The sequence below is a fragment of the Oncorhynchus mykiss genome, chromosome 7 (assembly GCF_057628025.1).
Source record: "Oncorhynchus mykiss isolate SJ-2025 chromosome 7, ASM5762802v1, whole genome shotgun sequence".
In the NCBI taxonomy this organism is placed as follows: domain Eukaryota; kingdom Metazoa; phylum Chordata; class Actinopteri; order Salmoniformes; family Salmonidae; genus Oncorhynchus; species Oncorhynchus mykiss.
The window spans coordinates 43,056,608-43,073,359 of NC_143028.1; the positions used below are offsets into that span (position 1 = coordinate 43,056,608).

The 16,752-nt window shown below is 44.2% G+C and overlaps 1 protein-coding gene across 4 annotated transcripts in view; it reads left to right on the forward strand.

The window, feature by feature from the left end:
- LOC110527925 (cadherin-4) overlaps positions 1 to 16,752 on the forward strand; it is a 241,103-nt gene that overhangs the window by 193,698 nt on the left and 30,653 nt on the right. For all 4 annotated transcript variants that reach the window (XM_036983417.2, XM_036983418.2, XM_021609553.3 and 1 more), the window contains 2 exons: positions 4,153 to 4,297; positions 13,213 to 13,385. In XM_036983417.2, the coding sequence (XP_036839312.1) occupies positions 4,153 to 4,297; positions 13,213 to 13,385 (318 nt within the window). The remainder of the gene's footprint in view (positions 1 to 4,152; positions 4,298 to 13,212; positions 13,386 to 16,752) is intronic.

A 16,752-nucleotide genomic window follows, 5' to 3' on the forward strand; every position in this document is an offset into this window, starting at 1 on the left:
CATTCAGATGGACCTGCACGAGAGTTTGGATTTGTGTACTAAACGCGATTTGTGTACTAAACGACATAAATAATGGACATTATCGAACAAATCAAGCATTTATTGTGGAACTAGGATTCCTGGGTGTGCATTCTGATGAATATCATCAAAGGTAAGGGAATATTTATAATGTGATTTCTGTTGACTCCAACATGTCGGATAATTTTATTTATTTTCTGAGCGCCGTCTCAGATTATTGCATGGTTTGCTTTTTGCGTAAAGTTATTTTTAAATCTGACATCGCGGTTGCATTAAGGAGAGGTATATCTATAATTCCATGTGTATAACTTGTATTTTCATCTACATTTATGATGAGTATTTCTGTTGAATTGATGTGGCTATGCAAAAGCACTGGATGTTTTTGGAACTAGGGAACGTAACACGCCAATGTAAACTCAGATTTTTTTATATAAATATGAAATTTATCAAACAAAACATACATGTATTGTGTAACATGAAGTCCTATAAGTGTCACCTGACGAAGATCATCTAAGGTTAGTGATTAATGTTATCTCTATTTGTGCTTTTTGTGACTCCTCTCTTTGGCTGGAAAAATGGCTGGGTTTTTCTGTGAGTTGGTGGTCACCTAACATAATCGTTTGTGGTGCTTTCTCTGTAAAGCCTATTTGAAATTGGACTAACAACAAGATTACCTTTAAAACGGTATAAGATACATGTATGTTTGAGGAATTTTAATTATGAGATTTCTGTTGTTTTGAATTTGGCGCCCTGCACTTTCACTGGCTGTTGTCATAACATCCCGTTAATTCTTAGGGCTACAATCCCATTAACACATGGAGACTATATAAAGAAATCAAATAAGATATATGTGTATATATATATATATATATATATATATATATATATATATATATATATATATATATATATATATATATACACATATATCTTATATATATACCCACAAATGCTGACGCTCCAGATACTCAACTTTAAACAGGACAACATTTTTCAGCTGTGCTAACATAGTTGCAAAAGGGATTTCTAATGATCTATTAGCCTTTTAAAATGATAAACTTGGATTAGCTAACACAACGTGCCATTGGAACACAGGAGTGATGGTTGCTGATAATGGGCCTCTGTACACCGATGTAGATATTCCATATAAAATCTGCCATTTCCAGCTACAATAGTCATTTACAACATTAACAATGTCTACACTGTATTTCTGATCAATTTGATGTTATTTTAACGGACAAAAAATGCGTTTTGCTTTCAAAAACAAGGACATTTCTAAAAGTGACCCCAAACTTTTGAACTGTAGTGTATATAATGATAAAGCTGTGAAACATGATCCTAAATATAAATCAGAAACTTAGTGAATACCATTGGTGTTTAATATGAGGGTTACCGTGTGAAATATCCTTCTTAGTCTTTACACACTTTCATTTATTTGACTACGTCAATTTGTCTTTGTTGTAAATGTTTTTGGCGACAAACTTTTGGCAGTTATGAAAACGTTTTGTGTTATTTAAAAAATAAAGCCATCGTTGATTAGATGGTTTTTTCATTAGTTAGGCTAGTTTCTCTTGAACCATTTGGTCTATCCACTAGAAACTCATGGTCAATGTAGACACGTATATCCAAAATTAATACTATATAGGTTTTTTTATTTTATTTATTGTTCAAGTATAAATTACCAAAGTTATCATAGATTGCCTTTGATTACCTGTTAGTTACCTAAATTACCAAAGATTCTGATAACTTTGGTAAATGACCAGTAGCTTTGCAACCCGGTAGCTGTGTGTGCGTATGTAACATGTTTCTACATGCGGGTTTATGTGTGTGTCTGGACAGACCCCATCAGTGGTGTGGGGGCTGTGCTTTGGCAAAGTGGGTGGGGTTATATCCTTCCTGTTTGGCCCTGTCCGGGGGTGTCCTCGGATGGGGCCACAGTGTCTCCTGACCCCTCCTGTCTCAGCCTCCAGTATTTATGCTGCAGTAGTTTATGTGTCGGGGGGCTAGGGTCAGTTTGTTATACCTGGAGTACTTCTCCTGTCCTATTCGGTGTCCTGTGAATTTAAGAGTGCTCTCTCTAATTCTCTCTTTCTCTCTCTCGGAGGACCTGAGCCCTAGGACCATGTCTCAGGACTACCTGACATGATGACTCCTTGCTGTCCCCAGTCCACCTGGCCGTGCTGCTGCTCCTGTTTCAACTGTTCTGCCTTATTATTATTCAACCATGCTGGTCATTTATGAACATTTGAACATCTTGGCCATGTTCTGTTATAATCTCCACCCGGCACAGCCAGAAGAGGACTGGCCCCCCCACATAGCCTGGTTCCTCTCTAGGTTTCTTCCTAGGTTTTGGCCTTTCTAGGGAGTTTTTCCTAGCCACCGTGCTTCTACACCTGCATTGCTTGCTGTTTGGGGTTTTAGGCTGGGTTTCTGTACAGCACTTTGAGATATCAGCTGATGTACGAAGGGCTATATAAATACATTTGATTTGATTTGATCAGTGGTTGCTGTGGTGGTTCTGGTAGAGTTGTTTCCCCGTGGTTGTGTTTTTCAGGCCCGCCCTCCAGCATGCTAATGACAGGACCAAAACCACACATTAGCAGTCCACACACACTGCTCACACACTCTTCACACACTCCTCCAGGCTCTCAGATCAAATTTCCATTGGCTCTGTCAGCCCCCACCCCACCCTTTGCCCACTCACCATGCAGAGCCCACAGCTGAGAAAACAGATTGGGCTTGTTTGTTTGTTTGTGTTTCTCTCTGTTTGTTTGTTGTGCTCTGGCCTATGGAAACTCATCGTCTGGGGGAATATTAAGTGGCTGAAGCAACAGGGTTTGAATGCGTTTATACAGTGTGAGTGTGTGTGTGGGTATGTGTGTCTAAGAGCAGAAGTCAGTGTGTGTGTGTGTGTGTGTGTGTGTGTGTTTCCACACTATACGCAAGCAACTCAGAAGCAAGATGAGTCATTTTTTCAGGAAGGCAGGTATCAATGCTGTAGCTTGAGGCTCCTCTGTACCATTCAGTCCTCGAATGAACATGGCCTCTTTCTGTGAATAGTAGAGATTCTATTAGTCCATGTTGTACTTAGTGTTATTAAAGGGTCCACTGCCCACATGTCTGTGAAGGTGTATGAGAACGACAACCTTAGACTCCCGGCTCTCGGTCTCTGTCCAGGTTTGTATGGTTTTATGTTTTTACAGAGCTATTGGGAGAGACAATGATGCTGTTCTTTGCCTTTCAAAGCTTCTCTCCAACATAATATTGTCTGGAGCTGTGAGACATCTTTAGTCAACATGAGTGTATTCAGACATGGGGTTGTTACAGCCGGGTTGGAGAAGAAGTCATAGCAGTGCATGTATTGATTGTCACTCTTTCCTCTTAGGGTCCCCCACTGTTTCTTTGTGATTCTCTCTGTGTTTCTGACTCATTACTGGTATTACACGAGGCATGCTCCTTCCATCTCTCTCGCTCTCCTTTTCTCACACTGTGATTCACAGGGAATTTTTGTGGATTGGCTTATCTGCTTATCTCAGTAAAAGACATTGTGGCCAATCAGTGGTGGTGTTGCACAAACCAACAAGGACAGTCATTTTCCCTAGGAGAACAAAAGCCAGACACCACATGAGTTGTTGAATAGAATAGAGTCTCTAGGTGTTCTCTGGGGCTCTTGCTGTGTCTGCTGAGCAGCACACACCTCAGGCTGTATCTGTGTTTGGACACAACACCTTATATTCTCTTTCTCTTATTGGCAATTATCAGCACAGGCACTCCAGCAGGCTCTCTCTGTCACGACAAATAAAAGACTGGAATTACTGCTTCAGTTGTGGAGCTTCCAATTAACAAACCTCTCACAACCAGCAATCAAAATCAAGGTTGCATGGCAGGAATTCAATGGTCAGAGATAGTGGATTTTCATGGACTCTCTAGTGTGCAATTACAGTAAACATACTTGTGAAAGAGATCTGCAATGGCAGAAATTCAGCCTGTATGCGTTGTCTGCTGTCATGTTTGTGTCAATTTGCCTTATGTGATGTTCCATGTCGATCAGTGCTGCGTTATGTATCGTCAAAGTTACTGTGGCGTTTACAGGACTTACACAATGCTTGTGTGGTTTCGTTGTGTTGTTTGCAGCTGCGGGCCCATGCTGTGGACATGAACGGGAACAAGGTGGAAAGCCCCATAGACCTGTACATCTACGTCATCGACATGAATGACAACCGGCCAGAGTTCCAGAACCAGGTGTACAACGGCTCTGTGGCTGAAGGCTCTAAACCAGGTACATTCACTATGACTGAATACAGCGTATTGCTGTGAACAGAAGCATGGTCATTTTAAAGGCAGAGGGAGCGACGTATCATGGTTGGAGGAACACTTGTTCTACCAGTCAGACATCGATGTTTGTTTACTTTGTGTTCAGACAATGTTCTGCTGCACAGTTTAATCTCAGGAGATTTCCGAAACAACGCAGGCGAGAGACAGAGAGAGGGAAAAGAGCACACACACACACACACACACACACACATACATTGCAACAATGGTCTCTCCTCAGTGGAGCGTGGATCTGTTGTCTGTTTTAGAACAAACTCTGCTAATTAACGAGAAGAACCAAACATATTTGAAAAGTCTGCCTTTTCAACTGACTGGTACTATCTTATAAAAACCTTTTATTTTTAGCATATGAGGACAAAGTGTGTGTTGGGGTTACAACACTGTCAATTGTGTTGGAGAAGAAAACGTAGGTCGCACAGCTTATTAGCTAATTATTCTGAAATTGTCTCACGTAGCTAGCTAGTGGAATGTGAACACAATGTCCCACTATTGTATGATGGAGTTAACACACTGACAAGTACTTTTACATAGACCATAGACCATAGACCTTTTCTCTCTCCCTTTTTCTGTCTATCTATTCCCCTCTATTGTATGCAATCATGAATTTTAAATGAGAGAGTGTGCCACTTAGCTATGGTTGCCTAATTGACTATTTAAGGAAATGTGAGTGGGGCCATTTTTCATCACTGGTGTATGTTCTGTGGGACGGTTTTACTTTTCTGGGCCATTTTAAGACGCAAAGAAGTTCAGCGCCATGTTTATCCAACGTATCACTTCAACTTTAAGCTGCTTTCTTTCGACTGGTAATGAGAATGGGCCTCCCCTCCCCGTAACTCTTTTGGTTCCATCAGACAGAATGTTCTTCTAGCCGCTCAGAGCAAAGGGAGATGTGTGACGTGCTCATCTCTAGTGTATCTAGAAGACTCTGATATCAATGTGTCTCTGAAGTATTACGGCTTATCCTCCATCTACTCTGGCTGCTATGTAAAAGCATTCAAAGAGACAGACCTGCAGGGAGTTGCCCTTATCGCTGTCGCCAGATGCGACATTGTGTATCAAATCAATCCATCAGTGAAAGTGGGTTTGAAATGTCACGCTCGCCATCCGCCACCACCGGCGTTCTTCCATCGGGAGACACAGAGACAAGCATGTCATTGCATTGGATCGGTCTTACATGCAAGTCATGATGCAATTACAGAATGAACTAATCCAATTGTTATTGTGATTCAGACGGGGAACAAATGTGATCTGACCCGTGTGGTGGGCATCCACGTGTCCTCATTAGGGTATTCTGGGAGCTTGCTGGACACTTCAAGATATTGGATGGTTATTGTAAAAGGAGATGAAGAAGAACCCCCAAACACACACCACCACCACTCTCTCCTCGTGCACAAGAGATCACAGAGAAAACACTCACGTGATAGAGCCGGGGATGTAAAAGGATTTCTCTATTTTATTGTAGAATGAGGCCCTCCTTCCTCAGAGCGTAGTTCTATACTCTATCCCGCTTTCTCCCTCTGTAGCGGACAGACGGGAAGTAGTTCCTTTTCATGGCCCTTTTAGAGAGACACTCTGAAATGAGAGCAAAAGACAAATCCAGCGGCGTGCTTGATGAAAACCTGCTCGAGAGTGCTCAAGACCTCAGACTGGGGCGAAGGTTTACCTTCCAACAGGACAACAACCCTAAGCACACAGCCAAGACAACGCAGGAGTGGCTTTGGGACAAGTCTCTGAATGTCCTTGAGTAGGCCAGCCAGAGCCCGGACTTGAACCCGATTGAACATCTCTGGAGATACCTAAAAATAGCTGTGCAGCGACTCTCCCCATCCAACCTGACAGAGCTTGAGAGGATCTGTAGAGAACAATGGGAGAAACTCCCCAAATACAGGTGTGCCAAGCTTGTAGCGCCATACCCAAGAAGATTCGAGGCTGTCATCGCTGCTAAAGGGGCATCAACAAATTACTTAGTGAAGGCTCTGAATACTTATGTAAATGTGATATTTCAGTATTTTATTTATTTTTATACATTTCCAAAAAATATCTAAAAGCCTGTCTTTGCATTGTCATAATGGGGTATTTTGTGTAGATTCATCAGGGTGGGGAAACTATTTAATTTATTTTAGAATAGGGTTTGGCCGGTAGGGATATCCTTGTCTCATCGCGCACTAGCGACTCGTGTGGCGCGCTAACCAGGTCGCCAGGTGCACGGTGTTTCCGCCGACACATTGGTGCAGCTGGCTTCCGGGTTGGATGCGCGCTGTGTTAAGAAGCAGTGCGGCTTGGTTGGGTTGTGTTTCGGAGGACGCATGGCTTTCGACCTTCGTCTCTCCCGAGCCCGTACGGGAGTTGTAGCGATGAGACAACAATTGGATACCACGAAATTGGGGAGAAAAGGGGGTAAAATTCAACGAAAAGGGGGGGGGGGGTGGTAAGAATAAGGCTGTAACGTAACAAAATGTGAGAAAAGTCAAGGGGTCTGAATACTTTCCGAATGCGCCGTATATACAAAAGTAAATGGACACCCTTTCAAATGAGTGGATTCTGCCATTTCAGCCACACCCATTTCTGGGTGTATAAAATCAAGCAAACAGCCATGCAATGTCCATAGACAAACATTGGCAGTATAATGGGTTGTACTGAAGAGCTCAGTGACTTTCAACGTGGCACCGTCATAGGATACCACCTTTCCAACAAGTCAATTTGTCAAATTTTTGCCCTGTTAGAGCATCCCCAGGCAACTGTAAGTGCTGTTCTGGTGAAGTGGAAACATCTAGGCGCAACAACGGCTCAGCCGCAAAGTGCTAGGCCACACAAGCTCACAGAACAGGACCACAGAGTGCTGTGCATGTAGCGCGTAAAAGTTGTCTGTAATGCTCAATACCGAGTTCCAAACTGACTCTGGAAGCAACGTCAGCACAAGAACTGTTCGTTGGGAGCTTCATTAAATGTGTTTCCATGGCCGAGCAGCCGCACACAAGCCTAGGAAGATCACCATGCGCAATGCCAAGCATTGGCTGGAGTGGTGTAAAGTTCGCTGCCATTGGACTCTGAATCAGTTATAACGCGGTCTCTGGAGTGATGAATCACGCTTCATCAGCTGGCAGTCCGACAGATGAATCTGCGTTTGGCCGATGCCAGGAAAACACTACCTGCCCCAATGCATAGTGCCAACTGTAAAGTTTGGTGGAGGATGAATAATGGTCTGGGGCTGTTTTTCATGGTTCGGACTAGGCCCCTTCGTTCCAGTGAAGGAAAATCTTAATGTTACAGCATACAATGACATTCTAAACAACTTTGTGGCAACAGTTTGGGGAAGGCCCTTTCCTGTTTCAGCATGACAATTCCCTGTGCACAAAGCGAGGTCCATACAGTAATGGTTTATCGAGATCGGTGTGGAAGAACTTGACCGGCCTGCACAGAGCCCTGACCTCATCAAACACCTTTGGGATGAATTGGGACGCCGACTGCGAGCCAGGCCTAATCGCCCAACATCAGTGCCAGACCTCACTAATGCTCTGGTGGCTGAATTGAAGCAAGTCCCTGCAGCAATATTCCAGCATCTACTGGAAAGCCTTCCCAGAAGAGTGGAGGCTGTTTATAGCATCAAAGGGGGACCAACTCTATATTAATGCCCATGATTTTGGAATGAGATGTGTCCACATACGTTTGTCCAAGTAGTGTATAAAATAGATTTCTTCTCCCTCAAGTCTGTTCTTCTCTAATAATTCCTTCAGCATGGGAAGTTGTGAAGACATGTGAAGAGACATTGCAGTAAATTGTTCTGACTGCCCATGCATTGAGGTGTGAGGTAATTTTCTGGCGGCTGGTTTTCATTGGTCCCTCCCGGGCATGGCAGGGTTGTGTTTGGTGGTGGGTGGAGCTGCAGTGTGGTCTGTTAAAAGCCCGGGGAGGGCCAGTAGTGCCATTAGAGCCAACTTTGTGTGACCGCAGTGATTTGTGTCCCCTTTATCACTCTGTCCCTAGACACACACACACAGAGTGACTGCCACATCCCTCTCCTTCTCACCTCTCCTCCTTGGCCTCATACTTCTCCTCCTGCCCTTCCACACAGTCTCTCACCCACTACTGCCTCCCCATATTAATATTGTACTCTACTTTACCTGTCCCTGTCTCAATGCCTGTTTTTAATCCTCCTCTTACCCTCCTTTTCTTGTCCTTTACTCTTCCAACCCCTATCTCTCTCCCTCTTGCTACCCCTTTTAGTGCCCTTTCCAGCCTTGTCTTCTCTCTCCCTTCCCTTTCCATCCCCGGAAATGCCTTGCCATGCTATCTTTCTGCATATGTGCTTTAGATTAGATTATTAGATTAGATGAGTTTATTAATCACATGCACAGCGTCGCAGATGTAATCACAAGGACCGTGAAATTCTTATGCTCTGAGTGCAAAAAGTGCAGGTCAAAAAAGGGAAGTGAATGAGACAATAATACAAATATGAATAATACTTGTGTCCATCTCTCTCTTGTTCTGCCCCTTTTCCTCCACATCCTCCACTGGTGTGTATGGCTGCCAGGCTTCCCCCCAAAAATGACCAAGAAAAAAACATACACAATAATTGATCTTTCATCTCTCTGTGTATCATAAATGTCGTTCAATTCGTATGAGGCTGAATGTATCTCACCGGAGAAAGCAAACCAAGTGAACAACACACCACCCTCTGTCTCTGTATGTGTAGCCCATCTATCTGATGCTGTCTGGTCAAAAAGAGTATGACATTGTTGCTGCCCGTAGTATTGAATGAAAGGGAAGCCAGGGAGCATTTGGCTTCCCTTGATGAAAAAAAATAATAATAATAATAGCCAATCAGCGTTGAGCTAAACAGAACACAGCTGTGAATGGTCCTGGCAACCCCCCAAAAAAGTATCAAGGGAAGCCAGTGTGGATTTGCCTTCAAACCAGTCATATCACATTAGAAGCCAAACATCATTGACAGAAACGTTGCATCTCATTGTGTCGTTGTCCTCCGGTGGCTAGCTAGCTAGCTAAAATTGTCCCTTTCCTAAAGTAGCCATGGATGGAGATAGGGATTTGTACTTGTGGTTTTACTTAATTCTCCGTACTGGCCATTGATTCTAATGGTGATTCTGATCCAACCATAAATTCATACATTGTGCCCCTGGACTGAGACGATGGTTCAACAGTTCAACATGTAGCTAGATATAGTTGGCTGGCTAATGTTAAAAAGCTGGCCTGGCGCATCGTTGCCCACGAAAGGAAATTAAGCTAGCAAGCAAGCACTTTAACCAGGTAGCCTAGGACAAAAACAAAAAGCTTGTACTGTATGTCAGTCATAGACCATTCAGGCAACATGAAAGAGGAGGATGGCATTGGCATTTCTCTACAAGTAGGGTGAGTCAACATGTTTTTCTTGCATGCACACACCCACACACACACACACACACACACACACACACACACGCACAGAGAGAAATCGGTACCATGGACAGATACATCATATTTACCTTATGTTGATTGGACTAAATTGTTTCTGGTATCTTTTAGTTGTCCCTGTATTAGGGCTCACAAGTGGCGCAACAGTCTAAGGCACTGCATCTCAATGCAAGAGTCCCTGGTTCGAATCCAGGCTTTATCACATCCGGCCGTGTTTCGCAGTCCCATAGGGCGGCGCACAATTTGCCCAGCGTCGTCTGGATTTGGCCGGGGTAGGCCGTCATTGTCAATAAGAATGTGTTCTTAACTGACTTGCCTAGTTAAATAAAGGTTCAATAAATGTTTTTGACTAAGCATTATGTAATTAGATAATGTTGACGTTGAAACAGTGCTGGAATAGCCTGTTTACTTTGCGACTTGCAGTGACTCCAAATCAATAGTTGTTTAGTAGTCCAAAAATGTGCTTGACCATGCTGTAGGTCCTATAACTGTTTGTTACAGGCTAAATGTTTTGTGGACCTCACTGGACAGATGTTGCTCTCTTACTCTCTTTTATGATGAAACAAAGGTGTGGTTGAATTTATCCTGCCACTGTGCCTTCTTATTGTCTCGGCCTTAAGCTTATATACAGTATCACGGTGTCAAGGCAAATTAACTAACAGGTTATAGAGCAAAAAATGCAATTATCACAACACAGGTTGTAATATATACAGTATATTTTTTTCCTTGCTTGGTTTCCCCAGTGATTTTACCCTCACACCGCTACTATAATCTGTAATTCATCTGTAATTGGAAGGCAGCCCAGCTAACACATAACGTTCTGAGAACCATATGTTTCTTAGAGCTCGTTGAGAGGGTGTTTGTCCTATGGTTATTCTGCATACAACCTTTCCACAACTTGGAAACATTAAGAAAATATTCCATAAAATCCACAAGAAATCATTAGAAACTTTCAAATCCTTTTTGGAAGATTGTTATTTTGTTCTCAGTGTCTGTTTGAACAGCTTTGAATGAGTAAAACAAATATGGCATGCTAGCTCAATTCTGGTGACGCAGTGGGCTAATTTAATGACTAGAGATCAGAAGATCGTAGGTTTGAATCTCACTGACGCCGTGAGATTTTCACTTCCATTCTCAGAACGTTTATAAAAAACATTCAGTTTTACTGGTCAGGAAGCGTATGGCTTCGTTCCCAGAACCAATGGGAAATCTAAAACGCACGTTCCCACAACTTCCAAGGAACCACATGTGTTAGCTGGGAGGTGTTGACCCCCAGCTCAGTAATGTTTAGTCAGTGGATGGAGCCCATCAGGGATCTCAACTTTCCGCTCTCTTTCCCATGTAACCAAATGGCCAACATGCCTGCCTTGCCTGCCACCAGTGAAATTTTCGGCTCCAGCGGTTTTGGTGGAAAAGCAATTAGGATTTAGAAGTCATTTTCAAATGAAAGAAGAATTAAACAGGCTCATAGGTTAACTCTTTCAGGCATGCCCACACTTTTAGACAAAGAGCACTCTTTAAGCTTATTAAGAAATCCCTCTTATTGAAATTAAAGGTGGCAGAGTTGACATATGATTCTCTACATTACTCCTCCCCCATCGGACTGAACATTTGATCAAATGTTGATGCTCTCCTCTGTAATAAGGGTCATTGTTTTTCTCCTCGCTCCCTTCCATGGCTCTCTCTTTCTCTCCCCATTCTTTTCTCTCCATGGGCAAAGTGACAACTCCTGCTTTGAAACTTAATGAAGTTTGAAATAGAATTCTCAGCCACAATTATTCTGTTGATTCTGGCTGTCACGGGAATTATGGTGCTATCTCTGCCCAATTATGAGAGCCAGCATAACAGACACCTGTAGCTGCGAGTACCCACTGTGTGTCTCTTCTCCTGTCTGTCTGAAATTCAACATGTTTCTACACTAGCTAATCCTATCTAATGCTATCCATACCCCTACTTCTGATCTACAGCAAAACTGACCCTAGATCAGCTCTAATGTCTCTCACTCCTCCCTGTTTTTCCTCCCATCTCTCTCTCTCTCTCTCTCTCTCTCTCTCTCTCTCTCTCTCTCTCTCTCTCTCTCTCTCTCTCTCTCTCTCTCTCTCTCTCTCTCTCTGGTTGCCTTCAGTGAAGAACAAACACCATTGTAAATACAACCCATATTTATGCTTATTTATTTTATCTTGTGTCCTTTAACCATTTGTACGTTGTTAAAACACTGTATATATATAATATGACATTTGTAATGTCTTTATTGTTTTGAAACTTCTGTATGTGTAATGCTTACTGTTAATTTCTCTCTCTGTCTCTCTCTCTCTCTCTCTGTCTCTCTCACTCGCTCTCTACCTACACTCCTCTCTGTCTCTCTCTCTCTGTGTCTCTCTCTCTCTCTGTCTCTCTCTCACTCTCTCTCTGTCTCTCTCTCACTCTCTCTCTCTCTGTCTCTCTCTCACTCTCTCTCTCTCGGTCTCTCTCTCTCTCTCTCTCTGTCTCTCTCACTCGCTCTCTAGCTACACTCCTCTCTGTCTCTGTCTATCAATCCCTATCTCTCTATATATGCTTCTCTCTTCTCCCCTTCCTCTCTCCCCCTGTCTCTTTCTCTTTGTTTCTACCTCCTTATACAGTACAACAACCCTGGCATGTGTGTTCTCCTGCCTCTCTCCCCCTAAGCTGACAAGACCCTAGATTTCCTGCTGCAGCAGTAGCAGTAGCAGCCTTTAAATGGCTGCCTGATGGAGAGTGACATTTTCCCTGAGCTGGGGAGAGGAACGAGGAGATCTCTCCCTTTTCCTGGACAGAGTGCTCCTAATTGCCTGGTCACATTTGTGAGCCTGGCTGACAAGCTCTTACAAATCAATAATTCTGCTAGGGGAGATGGGGGCACAGGCCTTTCACCCCCCATCCCCTCCACCTCTATGCACACGTACACAGGCACACACCACCCCCACCGCCAGCCTTAAATGGCTGTGTTTTTTACCCATGATTCCAAGACAAATAGGGAGAGAGCATCGGAGCATTAAGGGCAGCAGCCGTTCTGCTGAAGGCTGAAATAATGGATGGTGGAAATGGCAGAAGAGCCCATGCTGCTCATTACTAAATGGACTCTGTAGGGAGGAACTTTACCCTGCCTGCCTGCCTGCCAGCCTGCCAGCCTGGTATATACAGGGATGGGATGAATGGGGGCTTTTTCACAGAGTTTTTTTTCCTGCTTATTTTCCCTTAGCTGAAGACATAGATGCAGGGAATGGGTTTGAAATAAGTTTTGAAGTGTGTATACTGTGTACTGTATGTTAAATATGTGTTTGTGTATGATGATGGGACACATATGTTACATCTCTTGGTGTTGGTATGACTGTTCATGGCTTTTTCTTTGCCAGGAGGAGGTGTTTCCTGTGCTGTGTGATTCACATTGTGTTTCTGTAACTGTTGCTGGCTCTGCCTCCTCCCTGTTGGCAGGCACGTTAGTGATGCAGGTGACCGCCAACGACTCAGATGACGACACCACAGCCAATGGGATGGTGCGGTACCGGATCCTATCCCAGACCCCCCACATGCCAATCCCCAATATGTTCACCATCAACAGCGAGACGGGAGACATCTTCACGGTTGCCGCCGGCTTGGACAGGGAGGTCAGTAGCACAACAAGGTCACACTGTCTGTCAGGGGGCGCAGGTGGGGGGTAACAGTGGGGAGGAAGGGGCATTGACATCCTTTTGGATCGGTGTTCATGTCAGCATGTTACTGCACATCCACAGGGTTACGGTATGTTTATGGTGTCTACTGTGTCACCTTACATCTCATGGCAGGGGTACCATGTCAAACTAAGTCATTATATTAAATATAGTCTGACACTGGGTGTTGTTCCAATTCCTATAGGTCACCACTCCTGTACACCAGTCAGTCACCTTCTGCCCTTAATAACGAACTCAGAATTCCCTCTCTCCCTAGACTAAACCTTAAACGTGATGAGCAAAATAGTCAGATAGGGTTGGGGTTGATTCCTATTCCAGTCTATTCAGGAACTGAATTGAATTATTCATGTGTAGAGACTTTTCATGTCCAATTCAGTTGACAGGAGTTGAAATGGAATCGACCCTGACCCTGCGAACAGCACTGCTAATGGCTATAAAATACCAACACGTGCTGGCCCTCCTTAAGGGGGTCATGGGAATGGATTTCACCTGGTTTATCCTCTACCCTCCTTGTGTCGCACTCCCGCAGGTGTTGTGCCCCCCCCCCCCCCCCCCTTCTTAGATCACTAATGAGGGAGGTCACGGTGGGTCAACTCTGTTCATCCCATAATGCATCAGTAAGCTGCCAGCAGAGTATTTTATAAGAAGCTGTTCTCACCCTCTTACAGTCAGCCTCTCAGACTCACACTCCTAACACTCCTCTGTGGCCTGACATTCAGAGGGAAACACGTCCGCCAGTCCTACTCCTAATGTTCCAAAGACACAAATTTATAACAGACTGTATCATTATGATATTATTAGTCTGGTGATTTTACCACAGACATAAAAGAACAAGTGCTGAGTCTAAGCCTTTGAGCTCTGGCAACACGAGTCAGTCTCATAACGTTTATATTCGCAGATTTCTCAATAGTCCCACTTGGCAATAGCTCCATCCTGACCATCCTGTGGAAACCAGACGGATTTTACCTATATTGGAAACAAAAGACTAGTATGGCTACCAGGTTTAGTTGTTTAATATCTGATTTGTGTGTGAATAATTGATGAACATAAACAATCACAATTACATCCAGGTTCTGTATGCATGTATGCATGCACTTTACTCATTCAAGTATGCATGTTATACAGTAAAGGGTTGACAGTAGAAATCATCTGCAGTTAATGCAGGGGCCTGTTTCACTGTCCCCTGGTCTCCCCCAAAGCTGAACGGATGGGAGTCAACCTCATTAATCTAGGTAGAGCAGCAACTCAAGCAGCCCTGTCCCACCTGCCTCTCTCCCTCTGATCATTCCCCTAAAACTGGGACACACCTGGGTGTTCACCCACCTACGCTCAAGGTCACACACATAAGTAGACTCTCAGGCATTAGCACACATGTATGCATGCACGCACCCGCACGCTCACACACACACGCGCACACACACACACTGCGATGTAGCAGCTAATCCTCTTCATCAGTTGCACTGGAGACTAAATGGAATATTCATGTGTTAATTAAGGGGTGAGTGAGCCTCTTCAGTGTGGAGAAGAGCAGGGGAACAGGAAGGGCACTTCAGTGTCACCCAGCCCTGAACACTCCTGAATGCCAATTACCCTGCCACTCACTGCATCCCTGACCTCACCTCTTCTGTGCCCTCGTGCCACTGCATGTTTCAGCACACTGGTTAACAAGCAGGGCTAAGCTGTCTCTGGGTCCCTCGTTCTCTGCCTGAGAAACAGAGGTACTGCACATAAACACGCCACTGTGTCTTTCTCTTGTGCTGGTGGCTAATGGCAGCATTTGTTAGTCCTGGTCCTGAGTGTGTAGCGGTGAGGTACAGTATGAGGTAGCCTGCTGGGTGTCAGAGCTGCTGAGTGTAAGAGTCATGCTGTCCTGTACTGTGTGCCACAGATGGACTGGGCTGTCTCGGTGCTCTCTAGGCCTGGCTGGAGTGGCAGGTCCGTTGCTTTTCATTCCCCCAGGCTACTGCAGCCTCTCTGGAGCCTGGCTGTGCACGATGCTGGGCGGCGTGGCTGACTCGTGTCAGCTCCAGGTTGGACCATGTAAGCTCCGCTCTGCCTGATTAGGGCATTGATCTGACACTGTAGTCTGTGTTTCTGAGTGCCTAAAGACTGTCCACATGGGGGAGGAGAGGCTGGGCAGGGGATAAGGCAGGGCACTGGGCATCTACAGGGGCTTGAATGTGCCAGCTCCAGGGGACTGAGTATTACTCCTTCAAGCTGGGGAAGTGGTTAACCATTATGGAGAAAAGTTTGTTTTTGACATATCTGGGGGGGGGGGCAAGTGTCTGTGCATATGGGTGTATCTGAGTGTTTGTGAGACAGTATTTCATGTGTCATGAGTATATCATACTGGTCTGGGTGTGTATGTATATTGTATGTCCATGTGTCTTTGTGTTTCATACAGTGTGTTTAGCAGGGGGGCTGTGCTCCATCTTCCTCAGAAAGCTGCAGTGAATGGGAGAGAGGGAGTCTCTCTGGGTTAAATGTGAGTCAGTGGCTGTTTGAGGTAGATTGTTAGTGACAGGGTAATCACTGTGGTCAGTACCAAACTGACAGGCCGGAACACAAACCACAGAGCAAATACGGAAAGTGCTAGTTCAGTGCTCATTCACGCTTGCTTTGTCTTCGTCACATGTTCAGTCTGCCTAGCACACAAAGCACAAACACACACAGCTCGAATTCAATGCATGCTCCATTAAAGGGATTCTACGGTACTTTTGTATATTTTTTTGCCAGTAGTGGTCCCCGAAAATTGCATAATAGACATACAGTGTGTGCAACACATCATTGCTGTCTCTCTCTCACTGTGCTGTGGGTGCATCATGTGCATCTTGGTAGCTGTCACTCATATGGCGAGGCGCTGAAGCTCATTGGTTGAACTCAAATTGCTAGGGTGTTGGCCCACGTGGGGGAAAATGTCATGGGAAATGGCGCAGCACAGCTTCCAGAAAAACTGTTGCTTTCAAACTAGGGATTTTGTGGCTAATTGAGGTAAGACAGTAATTCTACTCATAGATTATGCTAGTATGAACTACACATTGACACATCCAGCCCAAAGTGGGAGGTTTAAAAAACTCTTAGTAGTATCCAAAGTTCTGGAGCATGTCTTTAATGTTTTGTAAGTAAAAAATGTACCTTGCATTTTTCCTATCAATGTCAGTAATGCCTTTCTATCTTTTTTGTAAATAAGATTTGAAAACAAACAACTCCAAACAGTGACTATTAGACAACCATTTCAGGATTTAATTTGACCTTTTTGGTTTAAAAGGAGTACTGGCAATAGAGTTCTGTTAGCCTGTAGCCT